The sequence below is a fragment of the Diceros bicornis genome, chromosome 37 (genome assembly GCF_020826845.1).
Source record: "Diceros bicornis minor isolate mBicDic1 chromosome 37, mDicBic1.mat.cur, whole genome shotgun sequence".
Lineage (NCBI taxonomy): Eukaryota > Metazoa > Chordata > Mammalia > Perissodactyla > Rhinocerotidae > Diceros > Diceros bicornis.
In genome coordinates, this window is record NC_080776.1 from 21,873,988 (window position 1) to 21,892,289 (window position 18,302).

At 48.9% G+C, this 18,302-nt stretch overlaps 1 protein-coding gene across 1 annotated transcript; it reads right to left on the minus strand.

Moving 5' to 3' along the window:
• Positions 1 to 256: 256 nt before the first annotated feature.
• Positions 257 to 15,569, minus strand: HJURP (Holliday junction recognition protein). The gene is made up of 9 exons (XM_058533442.1): positions 15,162 to 15,569; positions 14,418 to 14,484; positions 11,881 to 11,936; positions 8,859 to 8,958; positions 8,385 to 8,449; positions 6,990 to 7,082; positions 5,664 to 5,742; positions 2,063 to 3,636; positions 257 to 1,010 (listed from the first exon to the last, which is right to left on the minus strand). Exons 1-9 carry the CDS (start codon positions 15,567 to 15,569, stop codon positions 969 to 971), a joined length of 2,484 nt encoding a protein of 827 aa, XP_058389425.1. The 3' UTR covers positions 257 to 968.
• Positions 15,570 to 18,302: the final 2,733 nt, after the last annotated feature.

The window sequence follows — 18,302 nt, forward strand, 5'->3', positions numbered from 1 at the left end:
GCCCTGCCACGTCAGCACCCTGATCCTGGACTTCCAGCCTCCAGAACTGTGAGAAATCAGCTTCTGTTGTCTAGGCACCCAGTCTACGGTATTTTGTTACAGCAGCCCGAGCTGACACAGGTACGTGGCCCCAGCGTCAAGGGTACACATTAACACCAGGAGAGCAGTAGCCCAGGGAGGGGCATGGGAAGGAAAGGTGTGTAATTTAATCTTGTCTCTAACCTTTTATTTAAAATAAAAAGTCCAGAACACACAGTGATTTTTTACTTTTTTATTTACTCAGGATGGTTGGTACATGGGTTTTATTACTGTGTTCTGAATATTTGAAATATTTTATTTAAAAAGTCACTGTGATACCCTATTATAAACAGCTCCAACAAAAATCATGAGATGTCACGGATGCCGTGTGGCTGTGAGAGTGTTCTGGGACCATCACAGGACTGTTAAAATACAGCACGTTTTCATCTAGAAACGTTAAGTTGTTAGGAGTTACTTTCTATGGTGACTTACATTATGATTCAATTTGCTGCCTCCTAACATGGAAGATACCAAGTCCCATGGGTCTGCGTTTACAAGACTAAGCAGCTGTATTTCCTTCGAGGATCATCGTAGGCTTCAACTTAGGTTTCACAGCAAACAATATTCTCTAACGAAATAGAACATGTATGGAAGAATTCTCTAGACATGTCTAAATCTAAAAGAAAACATGAGAAAAATAGGCCTATAAAGGATAACATTAAAAATGTTAATTGAGCAAATTTATTCAAATGATTTCCACAGCAAGAACTCAGAGTCATCTCAATGAAACCAATTTCACTGAAATTTGCTTTGAGGGCAGATAAGGGAAGCAGGTTCTAACATATTCTTGAGAATTAAAAAAAAACCCCAACACAGTAAGGGGGATGAGGAACAAAAATCTAAAATAACTTGGCTATAGATTTTCAGCTTTGAATTTTTCTAACACAAAATCACTTTTCTCTTCCGTCCTGAAAGATGTGTTGTTCTTTCTTCTAGGGAAAAAAAGACAAAGAAAATGATTTCAGTAAAATTCCACTAGAATTCCCAATGCCAGCCACCAAAAGCAGAACTGTTTTATGTTTATTCCATTGCATATATATAAATATTTGCGTGCCCACTATAGAAAATGCCACCATGCTTAATAAATACCCTAAGGAATGTAAAAGAAAAAAACCCAACTAACAGTAACCCCCCCCAAACAGGCAGTGCAACCTGGTGGTTAGGTCCACGGGATTCAAATCCTGGCCCAGCCATGTACTGCCTGTGTGGATTCAGCAGTTGTAAGGCTTAAGCTATGATTCCTTATTTATGAAAAGAGCCGGAGCCTGCCTACTGGACGTGCGCTCTGGTAAAAGAGCCACATTTGAGTCTGGCTTGTGGACACACTGACATGCGTGCTGGGAAACCTGGCACTTATGGAAAAAGTCTAACAACTCACACTGACCCCACCTTCTCTCATCTTGTCTCTGGAGAAAACAAAATGGCGCACCCAAGTTAGAACTTGAGCTTAAGAGATCCGCACAAACTGAACTGTAGGAGGTGGGTGGGCACAGATGGACTTCACTGTGAGGGCACTGAGATGACGGGCAGAGCAGGAGCGCGCGGCCCCGAGCAGGCCCGGCCCCCTACATGTGTGAGACGCCGCACTGACGGCTCTCCGAGGGCCGACTCCTGCTCTGCCCCTACTAGCAAATCCCGGAAGCAAACAGAAACTCAGTATTTCCAGATCAGTTTCGCCTTACACCAGCTATTTTCTGAGTGTAAGACGAAGAGGCTGGAAATGCCCCAGTTTGACAAGGATGGATGGGGCGTGCTAAGGGAGGCTTTTTAGAAAAATCCCCTAAATGCATTCCCATGGAGAACGTGTAAAACTTTCCCTATAAGAACGTTTCAGGTCCACGTTGAAGCATCTTACACATGAACATGTGCTTGACAGAAATGCTGATTTTGGAGGAAGGAAAAGAATTTGGGAGAAAGTTTGGAAAACTAACACTTACATGACAATCCTGTTAGAAAACACCCACATTCACCAAACAGAACGCACCTTCTCTTCCCAGTCACGCTGTGAGGAGCCAACCTCTCCTGGCCTGGGGACAGCTTTGCCCACCACACGTGAGGAATTCTGGGAATGAGCCGACTGTCCACACACCCCGGGATCTGATAATCGGCGTCTTTTTGCCGGGGACTCATGGTCCCTCCTGGCAGCAAACACAAAGTATGTCGATGGATGAAACTCAACTGCAGTTGAGCCCAGTGGACTTCTGATGCTCCGCTGGGGTGATAATGACAACTTTTGGGGACCCTGGAAACCAAAGTCTGGTTTTAATTTTCCTAAGTCTTCTTTTTGATACTGGACTTCCACACCTGCTTTATCTGGAGACACTCCAATACATAAAGGCGTCTTTGTCCACTGCGGTGACTTCTGGCAATACTTTTGGTGAAGCCTGTCAAATTTTTCTTTAATTTCATCATAACGATCCCTTCCATAGCTTAGAGGTTGTATCTTTGGTACTGAAATAGCTTTGCTGGGTGATTCTGACTTTCTAAACATTCCCAGATTGTTTCCTTGAAAAAGAAGGCCGGATATCTGCTCCGAGCGGCCTGGGCTCTGTGTGGGCTCAGTCTGAAGAGAAGAATCGCTTGATGGCAGGCATCTACCTGCTTCGATGGATCTTCTGCCCAGGTTTTCAAAAGCCTCATTTAATCTTTTAGCTTTTGCTTTGATGAAAGGCCTACTCAGCCTGTGGGTTTCTTGGCCCAGGGGGCCCCCAGGGCTTGCTGGACCACCTCTGTACACATCCACAGCCGAGGAGCCAGAGAGGTAGGTCAGGCAGGACCGCTTCCTGGGATTCGGGCAATATTCCTGATGTAGCTTATCAAATTTGATTTCGATCTCCCTACAATGATTCCCTCCCTCGCCTGGCAGTATTCTTGGTCTGGAAACTATTTTTACAGGAGAAATTAACCATTTTAATGTCATAAATCTATTTTCCTGATCAAGATGATACATTGCACGAGAGTCTAAATAAGTCAGTGAAGAGGCCTTCTGGAATGTTCCTTTAAGCTCTTTCCAACTTGGATCTAATTTATGGACTTGGCGCTTGTTTACTTCAAGAATAGCTTTTTGCGATTTTAAACCTGTCTTATGGCCAGAAGCATCTAGTAAGTTCTCGCAGTCTCTTAATGCCCCCACCTCTTTCGCTGGCTTGGAACAGGGCGAAGGTCTCTCCCGGGAGCCCCTGTGAGCGTGCCCGCCTGCTCGGCAGTACGTCCTGTTCATCCTGCTCTTGCACCTGTGCCTCCTCCTGGAGTTCCAGTTTTGAAGGATGAACGTCTTGGTGGAGATGATGCATGATGGCTTTGCACTCAGCAGCCGGCTCATTGAGTGCAGCATGCCCGCGTACATGTCGCTGATGGTCATGTTGCAAATGTCGTCGGCCTCGAAGGACTGGCTGCTCGAGAGGCTGTTACCACTGGTCCCTTGTACTGAGACACCGGCATTTCTAGGCACTATGGCCAGGTCTGTCGAGCAAGCACGTGAAGGACTGCACTCTCTGGGAGGGGAAGTTGGCTTCATCGGGCTGCCAGGACTCTTTTCAGAGATAATATCACAGCATCCTGGAGAAATACACACACACAAGGTCAAGGTGGGTTACCATTCAGAACAGCCCACATGCAGAGACCATGGAATGGAAGACTGGATCATGACCATAATGAGTTTTTGATGCATGCAAAAAACAAGAACAAGAGAAAAACTCCACAAATACTTGGGAATGGACTCTTCTCAGATTCTTTCTAGCTATCAAACTTAAATTTCTACTCTCCACCCAAACTTCCCGAAAGGAGTCTTCATTCCCCATGGGATAGTTTAGAAGTTGGTCGCCTTTTCAAAGACTAATTAGACATCAGAAAATAATGACGCTGTTTACCTACAGGGCTGGGTGGGGAAGGGATAAGTCTCCTGAGTACATCTCTTTATACGGCTTTGACTTGTGCATGACATTAAATGTTTTCCACATTAAAAAAAAAAAATTAAACCAGCAAGGATGGGGATAACTCTAAAAGTGAATACAGACCAAAAAAACGAACCTCACTTTGTATCAAACTGATAACAAATGAAAGAGAAAAAAGAATCCAAATAATTTTGAACACAAAGCTATGAATGAGCTCCCTCGATGGGATATTGTCTAAGGGTAAAAGAGCAGCTTGGAGATCTTGAACCTTCTTCAGCAGGTTGTTGAGCAAGTGGTCACAGCTGCTGTGATTCTGAAATTACTTTATGCTTCACGACTGACCAAATGAGCACACGTTATTGGTGCTGGTGACGATGGGGGGGGGGATGACTACAGAATCAGAGTGGGGGGTCAAAGTGCTCAAAAACAGATGGGGACACCTCAGAGGACACAGAAGCCAGCATGAAAGGGGCTCCTCCAGGCTAAATCTGGGACGACTTGGGCATCAGACTGAATACTGGCAATGGATTCTAATGTGAATTAAAAAAAAAGTCCACGAGTTCTTATTGATTCTAGAAAAGTAAAAAAAATAAAAAAGCGAGTGAGGGAGATAAGGGAAGGAAAAAAAAAGAAATGGAGGGGAGAGAGCTCATCTTTATAGAAAAATGCCAACGGATGCACGTAGAAGGAATGGCGGAGCCAGGAAAGGACTGGTTTGCAGGCACCAACTCAGGCAACAGTCACAACTGGACCTAAAATCCCGGCGTGAGAGGTTTCTGGGGAAAAGGCCTCCAGGTAATTGCAAGGGATTGCCCGCAGATGACTCCGAGGAAAGTGAGAAATGTGGTGGGTTCCTCCCCCGGTAACTGACCAGTCTCAGGAGTCACCAACAACGGGACAGACTGACGGGACGTCCCGAGAGGACACGACATCACCTGTGTAGCACCTTTCCCAAAAATGTTTAACATGAACGTAACCTCAAGGAAACAACCAGACAAGTCCCAGTGGAGGGACATTCTGCAAAACTATTGGCCAGGACTTTTCAAGAGAGTCAATGATGGGAAAGACGATGGTGACACGAGCAAGGCCAAGGAGACTGTCTGGACTGAAGGAGAAACTAATGCCACGGGCGATCCCGAGTGTATCCAAACCAGTTAAACAAACAAGAAAGGCTCGGAAGAACACCACTGCCATAACTGGGTACCTCGTATTGTGTCGATGTTAAATTTCCAGCATTTGCCAAGTTTACCGTAGTTGTGTAGGAGAATTACCTGTTCTTGGGAGATACTTGTGAAGCATTTAGGGATAATATATATATGAATGTGAATAAATATATACGTGTGCGTGTGATGGGGGTGATAAATCAAATGTGACAAAATGTTAAGTGTCAACGTGGGTGAAGGATGTTTATTGTATGAGTCCCACATTTCTAGAGATTCAAAAATTTTCAAAATGGTAGTTGGGATAAAGAGCTAAGTAGCAATTAGCATGCCAGAGTCCCAGAAGAAAAAAGCATTTCATTTTTAAACTCCTAATAGTTTCCCTATGAAGTGCAGGTGTCTCTGTTTATGTTGATGAAACATGCACAGCACACAGGGGGCGCCCAGGGTAAGGGGTGCTGCACTGAAGGGCAGTGTGGCTCTACTGAAAGTGAAGAGGGTGCAGTTTATGCAAAGTCTTGGTCACACTCACCACGGGCAGGCCTGGTAGGCAAGGCCAATGAAGGGACGAGGGTCCCACGTGTGTCTTTTCCATCGCTGTAACCAGCACGCTGAAATCAAAGCAAATGACTTTTTTAACAAAAGACTGTCAGGGGTCGACTGGGCGCACTAAGATGCTTGCCCCCACGCCACGCCCGCCGGATGGAGCGAGGAGCTGCTCCCCCTCCACCAGACTGTGCGTCCCAGAGTGGCAGCAGCGGTGACAAGTGTGTGACCACAGTGACAGTGGCTGGTTGGGCTTCCAGCAGTGGTGGGAAGAGCTGTCTTAGTAACATCCAGAAACGTTGTCCATGTGGCTTCCAGGGTACCCCCCAGAGGGCCACCACCGCCACTGTCGCCAGGAACCCCTCAGGAGTTCTCCTCCACCGTGATGCTCCCACAGCAGGAACACCTGCGGCCAGCTGGATGGTGGGCAAAGGAAACCCGCCCTGAGACGGCAGAGCCATTCCTGACCCGGTCTCCTCCCTGAGGGACAGAGCAGCCGAGGGCCACCGCCTGCTGCTTCAGGATAAAGGGAAAGGGCATTTCCAGTCCCTCACTAATTCCATGGTCCCCAGAGACAGGCTTTCCACTGGTCAGAGCACGGTAAGAAAATATATCCTTCCCTGTGAGTTTGCTGCCTTCGAGACACATTATTTATTCCACAACATGTACTTCCCAGTTATTTGGTATTAAAATCTCGTTTATTTTATGATATTGACAGAACTTGGAAAACTGGGAGTCGGCACCCTCACAAGAACCTGCATCTTTAGTTTTCAGGCTCTTCTTCAAGTAAAGCTCTGGGAAACTGGCTGCAGTGGAAGGTGGAGGGCAACAACCCTGGGAGGGGCCAGCGAGGCTCCCACCTCTCACAGGGCTTCACCGCGGCCCCCAATCACATTTCACCCCAACACCATGGCCGTGGAGCCGGCGGAACAGGCACCTTGCAGCCGATGCCAGGCCCTGGTCACACCAGGGAAGGACGGAGCTGGGAGCCATCACTTCCTTAATCACGCAGCTTAAACCCCCTCCACCCAAGGGTTGGGGCCCAATTAGATTCCTGTGAGCTGCCCCAGAACACAGCGGGCAATGGCGGGTGTGCCCCGCCAGTTTCCCCGATCTGACTGCCTTAGTGGACCCACGTGTTTACTTAAGAGCAGACGTCTGCGAGCCTGTGAATGAAATGGTTTGGAGACAGTTGCTCAGAATGCTTTTACAGGCTCTGCAGAGAGTGAATAAGAACATGACTACACCGCACTCAATGCGTCTCCAGTTTATGACATAATTATGTGGATATATGTGCTGGGAAGCTGGTTACCTTGAAATACCCTTCATCCTGCAGCAGGATATCCACTTGGGTCAAGTACTTCCTCCTCAGCTCATTTTTCAAAGGGCTCCGGGGCACTGCAGGCTGATAAAAGAGAGAAGTCAGTGTTCCTAAGAGCTTCTGGGTGTGGTTGAACTCTTGAATTCTGGAACAAACTGGCAAGCTTGTTAATGTGCAAATCTTTATATGAAGTTACCATTCACTTTTCACCTCCTGCTGTTAATGGCAGAGTGGTCCAGGCCCTCTATAAATCCACCTGACCCAGAAATCTGACTTTAGAGAATTTACCCCATGGTAACAATCCAAAAGAAAGTAAAAAGACAAAAAAATACAAGTCTGGAGAGGTTTATGACAGCATTACTAGAACAGAAAAAAATTTCAAACAACCTGAATACTCTTAGGTGAGTTCAGGACTCAACTACTAGAATTGACCCCACCCGGTATGTTTTTGAGAAAAGAAGTCCAGTGTCCCAACTCAGGGGGCAGGGACGGTCGCCTCTCTGTCCCTCACCTGCCACCCACTGGAGACAGGGGGTCTCAGCCTCACTCTACCCCTGAGTAGGGCTGAGTCAGCGACAGGATGTAGATGGGGGTAACACACACACCCAGTGTTCCGTGTGTTCTTTACTGTTGGGGTCCCTACTTCCCTTCACCGTCACCCCCGCCTAATACTTTACCACGTACCCCTCTCCTCCCCAGGGTCACCTCATTCTAGTTAGACACAAAAAGTCGCACATGGGTGTCTGGGCAGACCTCTGCACAAAAAGAGCAATTTCAGAGGAAAAACCACACGCTACTCTAGCATCTGCCATGGGGCCAGGTAAGTCACTCTGGTGGATTACATTCTGTGTATATTGTTTATCTCAGCGGAAAGCGAAGGTGAGAATCAGATCCTACAAGGAGACAGGTGGTTTCTGGGACACTTTGGGAAACTGACACAGAACGGCCTACCCAATTACATGAACTTGCAACAAAATGGGCTTTCAAGGGCTGACCTAGAAATTCTTCCTACCACCTTCCTTATGACGTTGCCTCTATGGGATAAGAGCAACTCAGAACCCAACTTTTAACATGGCGTGCTGGATCGTGGTGCGTGGCACACCGTGGACCACAGCTTGGACTGTTCCATGTGCAGAGGGAACAGCATCCAACAGCTATGTAAATTCAGAAAATCAGCTTTGAACTGGTGGTAGTAATGGCTGCCAAGTGCTAGACTGGGAAGGAGCGACTTGCTGCCTTAGGGGACCTGAAGCGGGGACCAAAGACTTGAGGGGCGGTATGAGCAGAGTGAGCCTGAGAAGAGGACTTCAAGAAAGGTGCAGGTCACGAGGACAGGCACCTGCCCCCCCCCCCCACTGTCCCTTCATTACAAAAGGCAGGTCTCACCATTAGGGCCCCAGCAGCCAGATCTTCCTGGTAGAAAGTTGCGTCAGCATCTCTGCTTTGGGAATCTGAGAATAAATAAGGAAATCTCACTCAGAATTGTAAAGAAAGCATTTTTCTTTCAGGAATAGTTTTTGCATCACTTGAGCTTGTTCTAGTCAGCATTCCTACTGCTTCAAGCGTGCTCCCTTCAGTGAGGACACAGCCGTCCGTCGCTGTCCTGATTATCAGTAATGCAGAGAACCTTCCAGAACAGGAAGACCCCTCAAGTAGGGGAGGGAGGGAAAAGCAGCTTTATGTCACCTCTAGCTCTTTCAATGGCCTCCGATCCTAGAAGGGCACTTTAAGATGTTCTAGTGTTTAAAATGCACCTTAGAAAAAGTCATACAGAGGACTCTAGACTTGAAACATTGTAAAAGAGATGTCAGGCCCAGTCCCTCCTGATCTTGCTAGAATCCCTAGCACAGGGACACTCACCCACTCCCAGGACTGGTGTGCAGGACACAGGAAGCTCGTGACCTGTGGCGGCGGCTTGCTCGGGGCCATCTTTCCTGCTGACCGTCTTCACGGGCGAGTCCTCAAAGTGCAGAAGGGGACAAACATGCTCATTTCAGTAACGACACATTTCAAAGCCACTGTGAAGTAACAAACCTACAATCTTTCCTCTACACATGAGAGAAAAGGAAGTTCACAAGGCTTCTCTTCCAGTACATTCTGGGATAAAAGGCCTCAGGACTCCTAGGAGGTGGATAGTAGAGGCTCCCTTTGGAAAAGGAGCAGAGCTTTCTTCCTCTGGTTGTGCCCAGGGCTGTGACTCCAAAGACCACTTGGATGCTGCGTGGGGGGAGCAGGAAAGCGAGAAGCCAGGGTAAGAGTGAACGGGCCTGCTCCGCCCACGCGTGGTGGCAAACGAAAGTCAAAATGCAACAAGAGAGAACTGTGACTAGATCAGCAGGCGGAATCCAGAAATTCAAGGGGCCCCTGGGGGCCTTTCTCTGGTGTTGCGCGTGACAAGCCAGTTTCAGCCTAGGCTCCACTCCCAGGGGCGGCCAGGCGTCCGAGCAGGACTCACGCCTCAGGGGTGGCCAACGGGCCACTCCTGAAGGGCTGTGCTCCCACTAGCGGAATTCGAGAATTCAAGATAACAGATTGGCCAAAACATTTTAGGAACCCCCAGCCTTGCAAGAACAGGAGTGAGGGGCGGTGAGGCGTGTCCCTTTAGGGATGGCCCTGAGGCGTCATCTCTAAGGGTCTGGGGCTGCCCATGAACACAGTGTAACTGAATCCTGCCTCGGGAATGTCACCGCCTGACTCCTGTAAGGCGGGACTGGATCACCGACAGACAGGTGGGAGCTGGTGGAGTTTAGAGCTGTTTTGTGGCTGCTGTCTGGAGGTGTGTGGCAGAGCTTGGTTTGAGAAGGAGGGGGAGGTAGTCCGTCGGCACGGACCTCTAACTACCAACAGCTCTGGGGTCTACAAAGAGAACCGGGCCTTGTGTCAGGACCAAAGTGACTTAGGTCAACATCGAGCCCACCACGGCCTACCGCCTCTCACAGTCTCCAGGCAGCAATCTTGGGGGGCAGCAGGGAGGGGAGAGGTACATCATGAGTAGTTGGTTGTCTGGGGAAAGGAGAAGGCGGATTTGGGCAGTCACTCATGGTAACTTCAGCGAGATTGTAGACATCCGAGCTGACATCCCAGACTACGCCCCGTTTCCTAATTTCAGGAAAGGGGCTTACAATTCTGTAGATCTCAGGTAGGGATCCTCCTACATTTTAAGCAAAAACCTTAAATAAATATCCAGATGACAACATTTGCCACCAGGACCATTCAAGCATTGGTCTTATCGGTGGGCATCACTACTATGTATAATTAAAAAGTGCAGGGGCCGGCCTGGTGGCGCAAGTGGTTAAGTGCGCGCGCTCCGCTGCAGCGGCCCGGGGTTCGCTGGTTCGGATCCCAGGTGCACACCGTTGCACTGCTTGTCAAGCCAGGCTGTGGTGGTGTCCCATATAAAGTGGAGGAAGATGGGCACGGATGTTAGCCCAGGACCAGTCTTCCTCAGCAAAAAGAGGAGGATTGGCAGATGTTAGCTCAGGGCCGATCTTCCTCACCAAAAAAAAAAAAAAAGTGCATATTCTTTGACCTGATAATCCCACTTCCAGGCATTTACTGAACAGGAGTGATATCGGCACTGGGAAGAACAAAGACGATCCTCTGAGGACTATTTATAAATAACAGGGGTCTTATAAATACTTTTACTGGAACACAGCCATGCTTACCCGTTCACATCTTGTCTATGGCTGCTTCCCCCTTACAACACAGAGCTGAGCAGCTGCGACAGAGACCATATAACCAGGAAAGGCTAAAATACTTATCATCTGGCCATTTACAGGAAAAGTGTGTGCCGATCCTGATTTATAAAAAAGGAAGTTGCAAAAGGCTAAATGTCTATTGACAAGAGAGCAGTTAAAACAAAAAGGTAATTGAATTATATGATGAAGGAGTGTTCACAATATATATTAAGTAGAAAAAAAGAGGGTAAAAACTATATGTATTTATAAATATGTGTATTATAAACAGGAATTCCATTATACTAAAATATCATTTTAGTATAGCGACCATCTGTAGAAGTCAGGTTAATTTTAAGTAGTTATATGTATTTCTAATATTTCTATGACTAATGATATTATATGTTATTAAAACAATTAATCAGGAAGAAAATTTGATTTTCAATTTGCTGTGAATTGCTATGGAACCCTAATGCTGTTTTCATTCCTGGGTGCAGGTTCCGTGACCAGTGGACCACAAGGAAGAACCATGTGGTGTCTGAGAAGCAGTGATGAAGAGAAACCAGACATCCTTGCAAAAGTTACTCTTGCAAAAGACTCCCCGGGGCTCGCAGAAGGAAGGCCAACTGTATCAGCACCTTCCATAAACATAATAGATCGCAGAGCTGCAGTGTCTGTGGATAAATTAGGGGAAAACCCCAAAACACTGGGTCTTTTGAAAGGTAGAGCAATGCGGAAGGAAAGAAGCATGATCCTGCACACGGCACCCTGTCCCTAATCTCTCCTCCTCCAAGCCCTTTCAGGAGAGGAAAAGAGGCAATTTTCTTCCCTAAAAGGACCTGGATTTGGTCTTTGCTAGAAGGACCCAACAAAGTAAGCTCGCAGTGGTGGCTGTAGCTCGGGGCTGGGAGAGGTCTATCCAGCTGGCCCAGGCTTGCCCTCGGAGTCCAGCTGTCAGAGCCCGTGGCCGAAGGCAGAGGAAACAGGGGCACAGAAGGGCTTGATCACATAGCTGCTCCCTGCACTTGACAAGCAACAGAAGAAATGCTTCTCAGTAAATCCTTACAAACAGGAAAGGCGGGTAATTAGGTGAGAAAGCCGTGGAACAAGCGCCCCGTGGCGGCCTCCAGAAGCTCACTCACACCTTTATTAACATCAGTATTCCCCCTCGGCAAGGAATGCTGGCAATAAAATTTGATAGTTAGTACCTGGATTTGTTCCTTGTTTCTTTCCTTTACAAGACTTCCACCCCAAATTCTCAATCCTTAAGAAAAGAAACGAAATAAACATTACCACTTAAGTAATCCCAAACGCTGAATTTCTGTTCAATCTGCATTCAAGGAAAACCAAGTGACAGGCAAAAAAGAGATATACTACTAAAACCAGGCCATATTTCTGATAGTCTGTTGTTTTTCGTCTTTGTGAGGTTGACGGTTTTTTTAAAAATCAAGATTAAACAATAATCTGTCATTAATAAAAATCTCTCCTATCTAGTGGGCAGCAGCTTGTCAAATTCCATCATTAAGCTGCAGAGTTAAATGGAAACAAGGAGCACAGGTATGCCAAGTACTGTCCCCAAAATATATACATTGAGGGTCATCTATACACTACGTGGGGAGAGAAAGCACTTTTCGAGGGCCATCTCTACATCCCCTACACAGAGTAAGTGCTTTCTGAGGGCAATCTACACATTATACGGATCCAGTAAGCCCCAAGCACAGGGGTAAACCTTAAGCACAGGCGTACCTTGAGTTTTGGAGTCCTGCCACTTACCAGCTAGCAGAACCTGGGCAAGACAATTAATCTCTCCTTAAATCTCCATTTGTTCCCAGGTAAACTCATGTTACTAAGAAGGGATCGTTGGGTTGCCAGGCTTGAGATGGTTGTTACTCTTGATAATGACAGCAAAAATACACACAGTGCTTAGTGTTCCAGGCTCAATTCTAAACCCCTGCCAAGCACAGCTCGACAACTCACTTGTGTCTAACTCCCAGAGTACTCTGACCTCCCTGTGGGAGAGGCACTCACCAAGTTTACTGTACAGACAGAGACAGGGAGGCAAGGAGAAGTTCAAAGAACCAGCCCAAGCCACTGGCCCACGTGGGGAGCCAGGCTGTGAACCGGGGGATTGACTCTGAGCTCCTGACCACTGTACCATGCAGCCTTTCCAGAACAGTGGTGCTTGAGCAAATGAGCTTGGAGTGAAATCAGGGCTTGGCTGTGTAGGTTGAGTGACACGGGGCAAGCTCCTTAACCTCTCTGCTGTAGCCTCTGCTATAAAACAAGGATCATTCTAAGAACAGTGCCTACCTCACCCAGCTGTTGAGAATCAAAAACATGAGATTCTCAGCAGTGTAGGGCACATGATGAGCTGTCAACACACGTGAACGCCTATTACTTTCCTGCTGTCTTCATTCTAATCAGTGTGGGAGTGTTAGTTTCAATCTACCCCCACGGTGTGCCTTAAATTGGGAATTCATGCTACAAGGGTGGTCAGCTAGCGTTTAATCAGAAAGGCCACCCCCTAAGCGAGTGCCTCTCCAGGCTAAGCAAGAGGTTGGGGGACCTGTGTTACAAGGTCAGCAAGGAGCTTGTCAGAATGCAGACCTCCTGAGCCCACCTGCAGCACTGCTGTCAGGGGCCCCAGGAATCTGTGTTTCAATAAGCTCTCCAGGCAGTCTGCTACAAGCTCAAGTGTGACTGCTCTCAAGGTGTTTAGATGCTTCAACTGCTGTTCTCATCACACTGGAGTCAGAAATGAGTTTCACTGATGAAATTAGTGGTATTCAAGATTGGCCAAAATATTCCAGACACTGCCCACCCTTGCAAGAACGGGCCATAAGAATATAGAGAAGCCCGTTGATGGCACCCTTAGGAATGATTCCTACACAGACCTGTGTCCTGCCCTCAGGTAAGATTTGTCCCCATCCGACACAGACAAAAGTGTAACAGAAACCTGCAGCTGAAATACCTCAGCTTCTGTCTGTGTAAACTCTTCACCCAAGGCGTGGCTGGGTCAGCTGAAAACAGAGAGCTAAGACTTGTTTTAATTTAAGGAGCAGATCTGATAAACCTTTTTGTCCCTTCTAATGCACAGCAGAAGTGGATCTGGGATTTGCTTTCATTAGTAAGTAACAGTGAGTTGATAATAAGGCTGAATGGGAGGAATGGACCTCACCCAGCAAAACTTTCTCTACCTGTTTACCAAAGAGAATACGTGAGATTTAAGTCAGTTTGCAACATCAACCATTAAACAGAATTGGCTCCTTCTCCCTATACTCAGGGCAAGTTCCGAGTACTCAGAACCTCAAGGAAGACAGTTACTACTCCAAGTCACACAGGACAACTAACAGTCAACAGGAGTGTTTCCCAGTGTTCTAAGAACTTCACAGGCACTCTCATGGAACTGTTACAACATCCAGACCAAGTCCATATTATTGTCGCCATCTTCCCATTTTACAGATTGAGAAACAGACACAGCTTGGCCCAAGCTGACAGGACAAGCGGCCAGCTGGGATGCAACCCAGGCAGGGGCATTTTTAACCAGCATCCATCTTTGAGTCTTCAGAATTCTGTTGGAAATAAGTAATTTACAGGTTCAAAGGAACTAGTAATGTTTTAGTTCCTATTAGGTGAGCAGGGTTTATTTTCATAAGAGAGCCGGGACAGCGTTTTAAACTCTGGGAAGACATTATTCTGTTTACTCTTCACCGTAAATATTCAGAAGGGGAGGATGACTGCGTACCCTCGGGCGTGTCGTAGGTCAGCGTGGACATCTGCACCAGCGGGGCATCCTCGAAGGGCTGGTTGTACTGCAGGAGAGGAAGGGGCGGCTTATCAGGTCCGGGGGCCGCGAGGAGCCCCTGACCCGGGCTGAGGAGGCGCCAGCGCGACGCTGGAAGTCTGGAGGCCCCCCAACACCTCGCCTCTGCCCCCGGACTCCCAAGTCTGCCTCCCCCTCCTCACCCCAGACTCCGACCCCCCTCCCCGCTCCTAACCCCAGCTCCCAACTCCACCTCCCACCTCCTTACCCCAGCCCCTAACCTCGCCTCCCACCCCCCGCCCCAACACCGCCTGCCTCCACTCTCCTTACCCCAGCCCCCAACTCCGCCTCCCCCCCCTTACCCCAGCTCCCAATTCCATCTCCCCCCTCCCCGCCCCCCAATACCGCCTCCCCCTCCTTATCCCAGCCCCTAAGCCCGCCTCCCCCTCCTCGCCCCAACATCGCCTGCTCCCCTTTCCTTACCCCAGCTCCCAACTCCATCTCCCCTCTCCCCGCCCCCCAACACTGACTTCTCCCCTCTGCTCCAAGGCCCTCCCCCCTCTTCCCCAGCCCCGCTTCTTCTTCCCCCGCCACCACCCTCCCCTTACCGTCCCGCCGGCCTGTCGCCCCGCCACCCCCCTCCTTACCCCCAGCCTCCAACTCCGTCTTCCCCCTCCCCCCGGCCTCGCGCCCCGCCGCCCCCCAGAGGGCCGGTGGGGGTCGCACCTTCTCTATCAGCCGCTGCATGCGCTTCTGGAAGCGGCGGCGGCTGTCCCTGAGCTTCCGCAGCAGAGCTTCCTCCCCCAGGACGTCGCCCTCCATGGCGCGCGGAGCACCAATCCCGCACTCCAGCGGGAAGCCAGACCGAGGCCCCGACCCCGCGCCCAGGTTCAAATAGCGGCTCCGCCCTTCCTGCCCGCCCCTCTGGCTCCCCATTGGCTGGCGCGGAGAGGCCGGGCGCTGATTGGGCCTTTTAAACATATGCGTGTGCTGCTTTCTACCGGCCAATCCGCGCTCGAGTTTCCGGCCCCGCCCCGCCCAGGGCGCGCGTTGGGAGGCCGGGGGAGTCCGGAGTCCGCCGCCGTGCGCGCGGAGAGTGACGGCGTGGTCGTCCCTCCCGCCCCTCCCGCCCATCCCGTGCCTGTTAATCAACAGTGCCGCACGAGAGCCCTGTGAAATACGAATGATTTCCCCCGTCGTGCACCTGACACGTCCGGGTGACTTGCGCCGGGACTCGCCGCTGGGTGGGAGGCGGCCCTTGCCTGGGCCGGCTTCCCCACCTCGCCCTCCTCGGGTCCCTGCGCAGTTACGAGAGATCCGGAGTGGGGGGTGGGGGTGGGGGTGGGGGCGGCGAGGGAGACACCATCAAATTCGAAAACAAAAGGAGGCGGGAAACTGAAGATACATTTGGAAAGAAGAAATACCATAAACGTCACAGAATCCAGGAAAATATAATATTAGCCTCCTGGCACCCCTTTGTCGTACATATTTTTTATTGCATACTCGGCCTCTTCATTGATATTAATTTTGTAATATTTTCTCTAGAGTATAGGAAGATAATTCAGTCTTTACTCAAGTATAGTTGGTGAAATTTATTTTCCAGTTGACATTTTAGCAAAGTTTTATTCAGCTTCATAACTTGGCCATATTTGTGTGCTAGTGCTACTGTGATTACCATAAGATGTGATGGAAAACAAAACAAAAAAAGAACATAGCTTTAAGCACCATTAGGTCCCTTAGATGGCGCTCTTCACCTCCTATCGGCCTGCATCCCAATCCTCTCATGCCATCCAGCAGAAATTAGGGGAGGAGGGAGAACAATTTCAGGGCTCAGGTAGTTTAAGTGTCTAGGAAATGTACTGCGATGGACACAGAGATGTGCCGTCCAGATCTGCCTGCAAGATGCCCCAGCTGCTGGGAGGGCTGTCTGCAGGGGCCTTCTGCTGTCAGCCTCTTTAGAGATCGCCTGGACTGCAGAGGGCCCCCCCCCGCCCCCACGGTCCTGCAGCCCCAGGGCAGACCAAATCCAGTGAGGAATCCTGGTGGGAATATGAAGGCTGGGCCATTTCAGTCCAGTGGGGGACAGCCCTGATGCTCCTGAGCTCTCCGGAATCAGCGGAATCAACCTGTCCAGTGTCGATTCTTTCTCTCCGTTCCACAGATGTGGATCCCAAGGGCACTCCCTCTTAAACATTACACTAACTCCATCTCCCAGTCTGCTCCCTGGAGAACCCAACCTGTAACACGGACCTTGCTGCAAGCGGTCACGGGATCTACGCGTTCACTTGTAGCTTTTCCAGTTTTCACCAATAGGCTGAGGTTTCTTCCTCCTCCTCCCTGGGGAGAGTTCAGAAATTGAACACGCTGTTCCTTCCACTCTGTGTTTCCACACACAAGCTGGTTTTCAGACAGTCCACTCGTCAGATTTAGAGACTCGAGACCTTGGATAAGATTTTCTTCTAAGTCTTGGGCAACTTTCTCTTCTATGACTCTCTAACAAGTGGGATAGTGACACTTCAAAACGGGCCTCTCCTAGGGCTTGGTCCTCACTCCTAGGAAACCACTCCAGGTTCCAGGGTCTCCCTCGATCGCTTTACTGACTATCCAAGGATCTGCCTCTATCCCGGGGCTCATGGCCGCCTCAGGAGAAAGATTTCTCAGTTTCAAGTTCTCGTCTTTAATCCGAAGTCCAAAAACACCCACTTTGGCCAATCCCCTCTGAGCCAGCTAAAGCCGGTGCATTGGCTCTTGTCCTTCCCGCCTGCTGCTCTCCCAGTCCCCTCTGGCTTTCCCCATCCCGTAGTCCGAAGCGGTGGCCCAGCTAAGGAAGGAGGAGCGCTGCGCGATGCTCCTAATTGGACACCATTCCCTACAAACATCCCCGCCCCACCCTAGCAGCCTAAACACGTGACCTCAGGAACCCAGACTTGCTACGCAAAATCCTTCCCCGCCACTCTCCACCCTCATGTAACCGGGAAGGATCACGAGTCAGCTCCTTCCCCGACAGCGGACTCGGTGGTCGGATGCAGCACCTCCGGGTCTCTCTGGGTTTCTATAGGCGGCAGAGATGAGGCGGTGGGAGATGCGCAGATCCCCTCCGCAGGATCTCCCCGTCTGGCTGCATCTGCACAGCGCCCTCTGCTGGCCCGGCCAGAATTTTCAACCCTCGAAGTGCTGTTTAAAATTATGTACGTAGGAAATAATTCATTTTATATCTGCTCTAGTAAAATGTGCCTGAATTTCATAAACTTTTATATAATAGCTTGGGATTTATTCTGCATAGAGTTGCCATGTGCATAATTTTATGTTGGAAAGGTGTGGGAATCTCACCACCACTCTGTGGTCGGAGAAGCACGGCTTTCTGCTGGTCCCAATGTTGACGTGGAAACTGCTATGTAACTGTGAAAAAGTCGGTTTGAGATGAATTATCAACCACAAGCATCAAGCCTCATCTGTTAGGCTGCCAAGAAAAGGGTTCGTTCTCTTCTCTCGCTCTAGGGCTGATGGAAACAAAGAGATTGTGAAATAGCTGACAACAAGTTGACTTTCCAAAAGGGGTCAGTCTAAGCTCACGAAGCGCATTTATTCTTCGATTTAATGAGTCTACTTTTTGAAATCTATCCTAAGTAATTAAGAATGTTGGCAAAGATTTAGCTGTAGGATCTTTAGTGAAAATTGGACTAGAAGGATGGTTGTGTAAATGGCGAGGGATACACACCTGTGTTCTGTTAACAATACTTTTAAAGAACTGTATTTATTGGCATCTAAAATGTAACCCTGTGGGGGTTACAAACATATGTATTTTATACCTGAATTTTAATAATATACAGTATACGTTTTAAAAATCTGAGTATGTATATCTCAAAA

Bases quoted from the DNA above. Each gene is read 5' to 3' on its own strand.
- HJURP (XM_058533442.1), bottom strand. From the start codon at position 15,569: ATGGGCGGGAGGGGCGGGAGGGACGACCACGCCGTCACTCTCCGCGCG. The intron at 3,637-5,663 runs GTGAGTGTGACC...GTATTTCTCCAG, and splicing joins GCCTACCAGGCCTGCCCGTG to GATGCTGTGATATTATCTCT. The intron at 1,011-2,062 runs GTGCGTTCTGTT...TTTTTTCCCTAG, and splicing joins AGCGTGACTGGGAAGAGAAG to AAGAAAGAACAACACATCTT.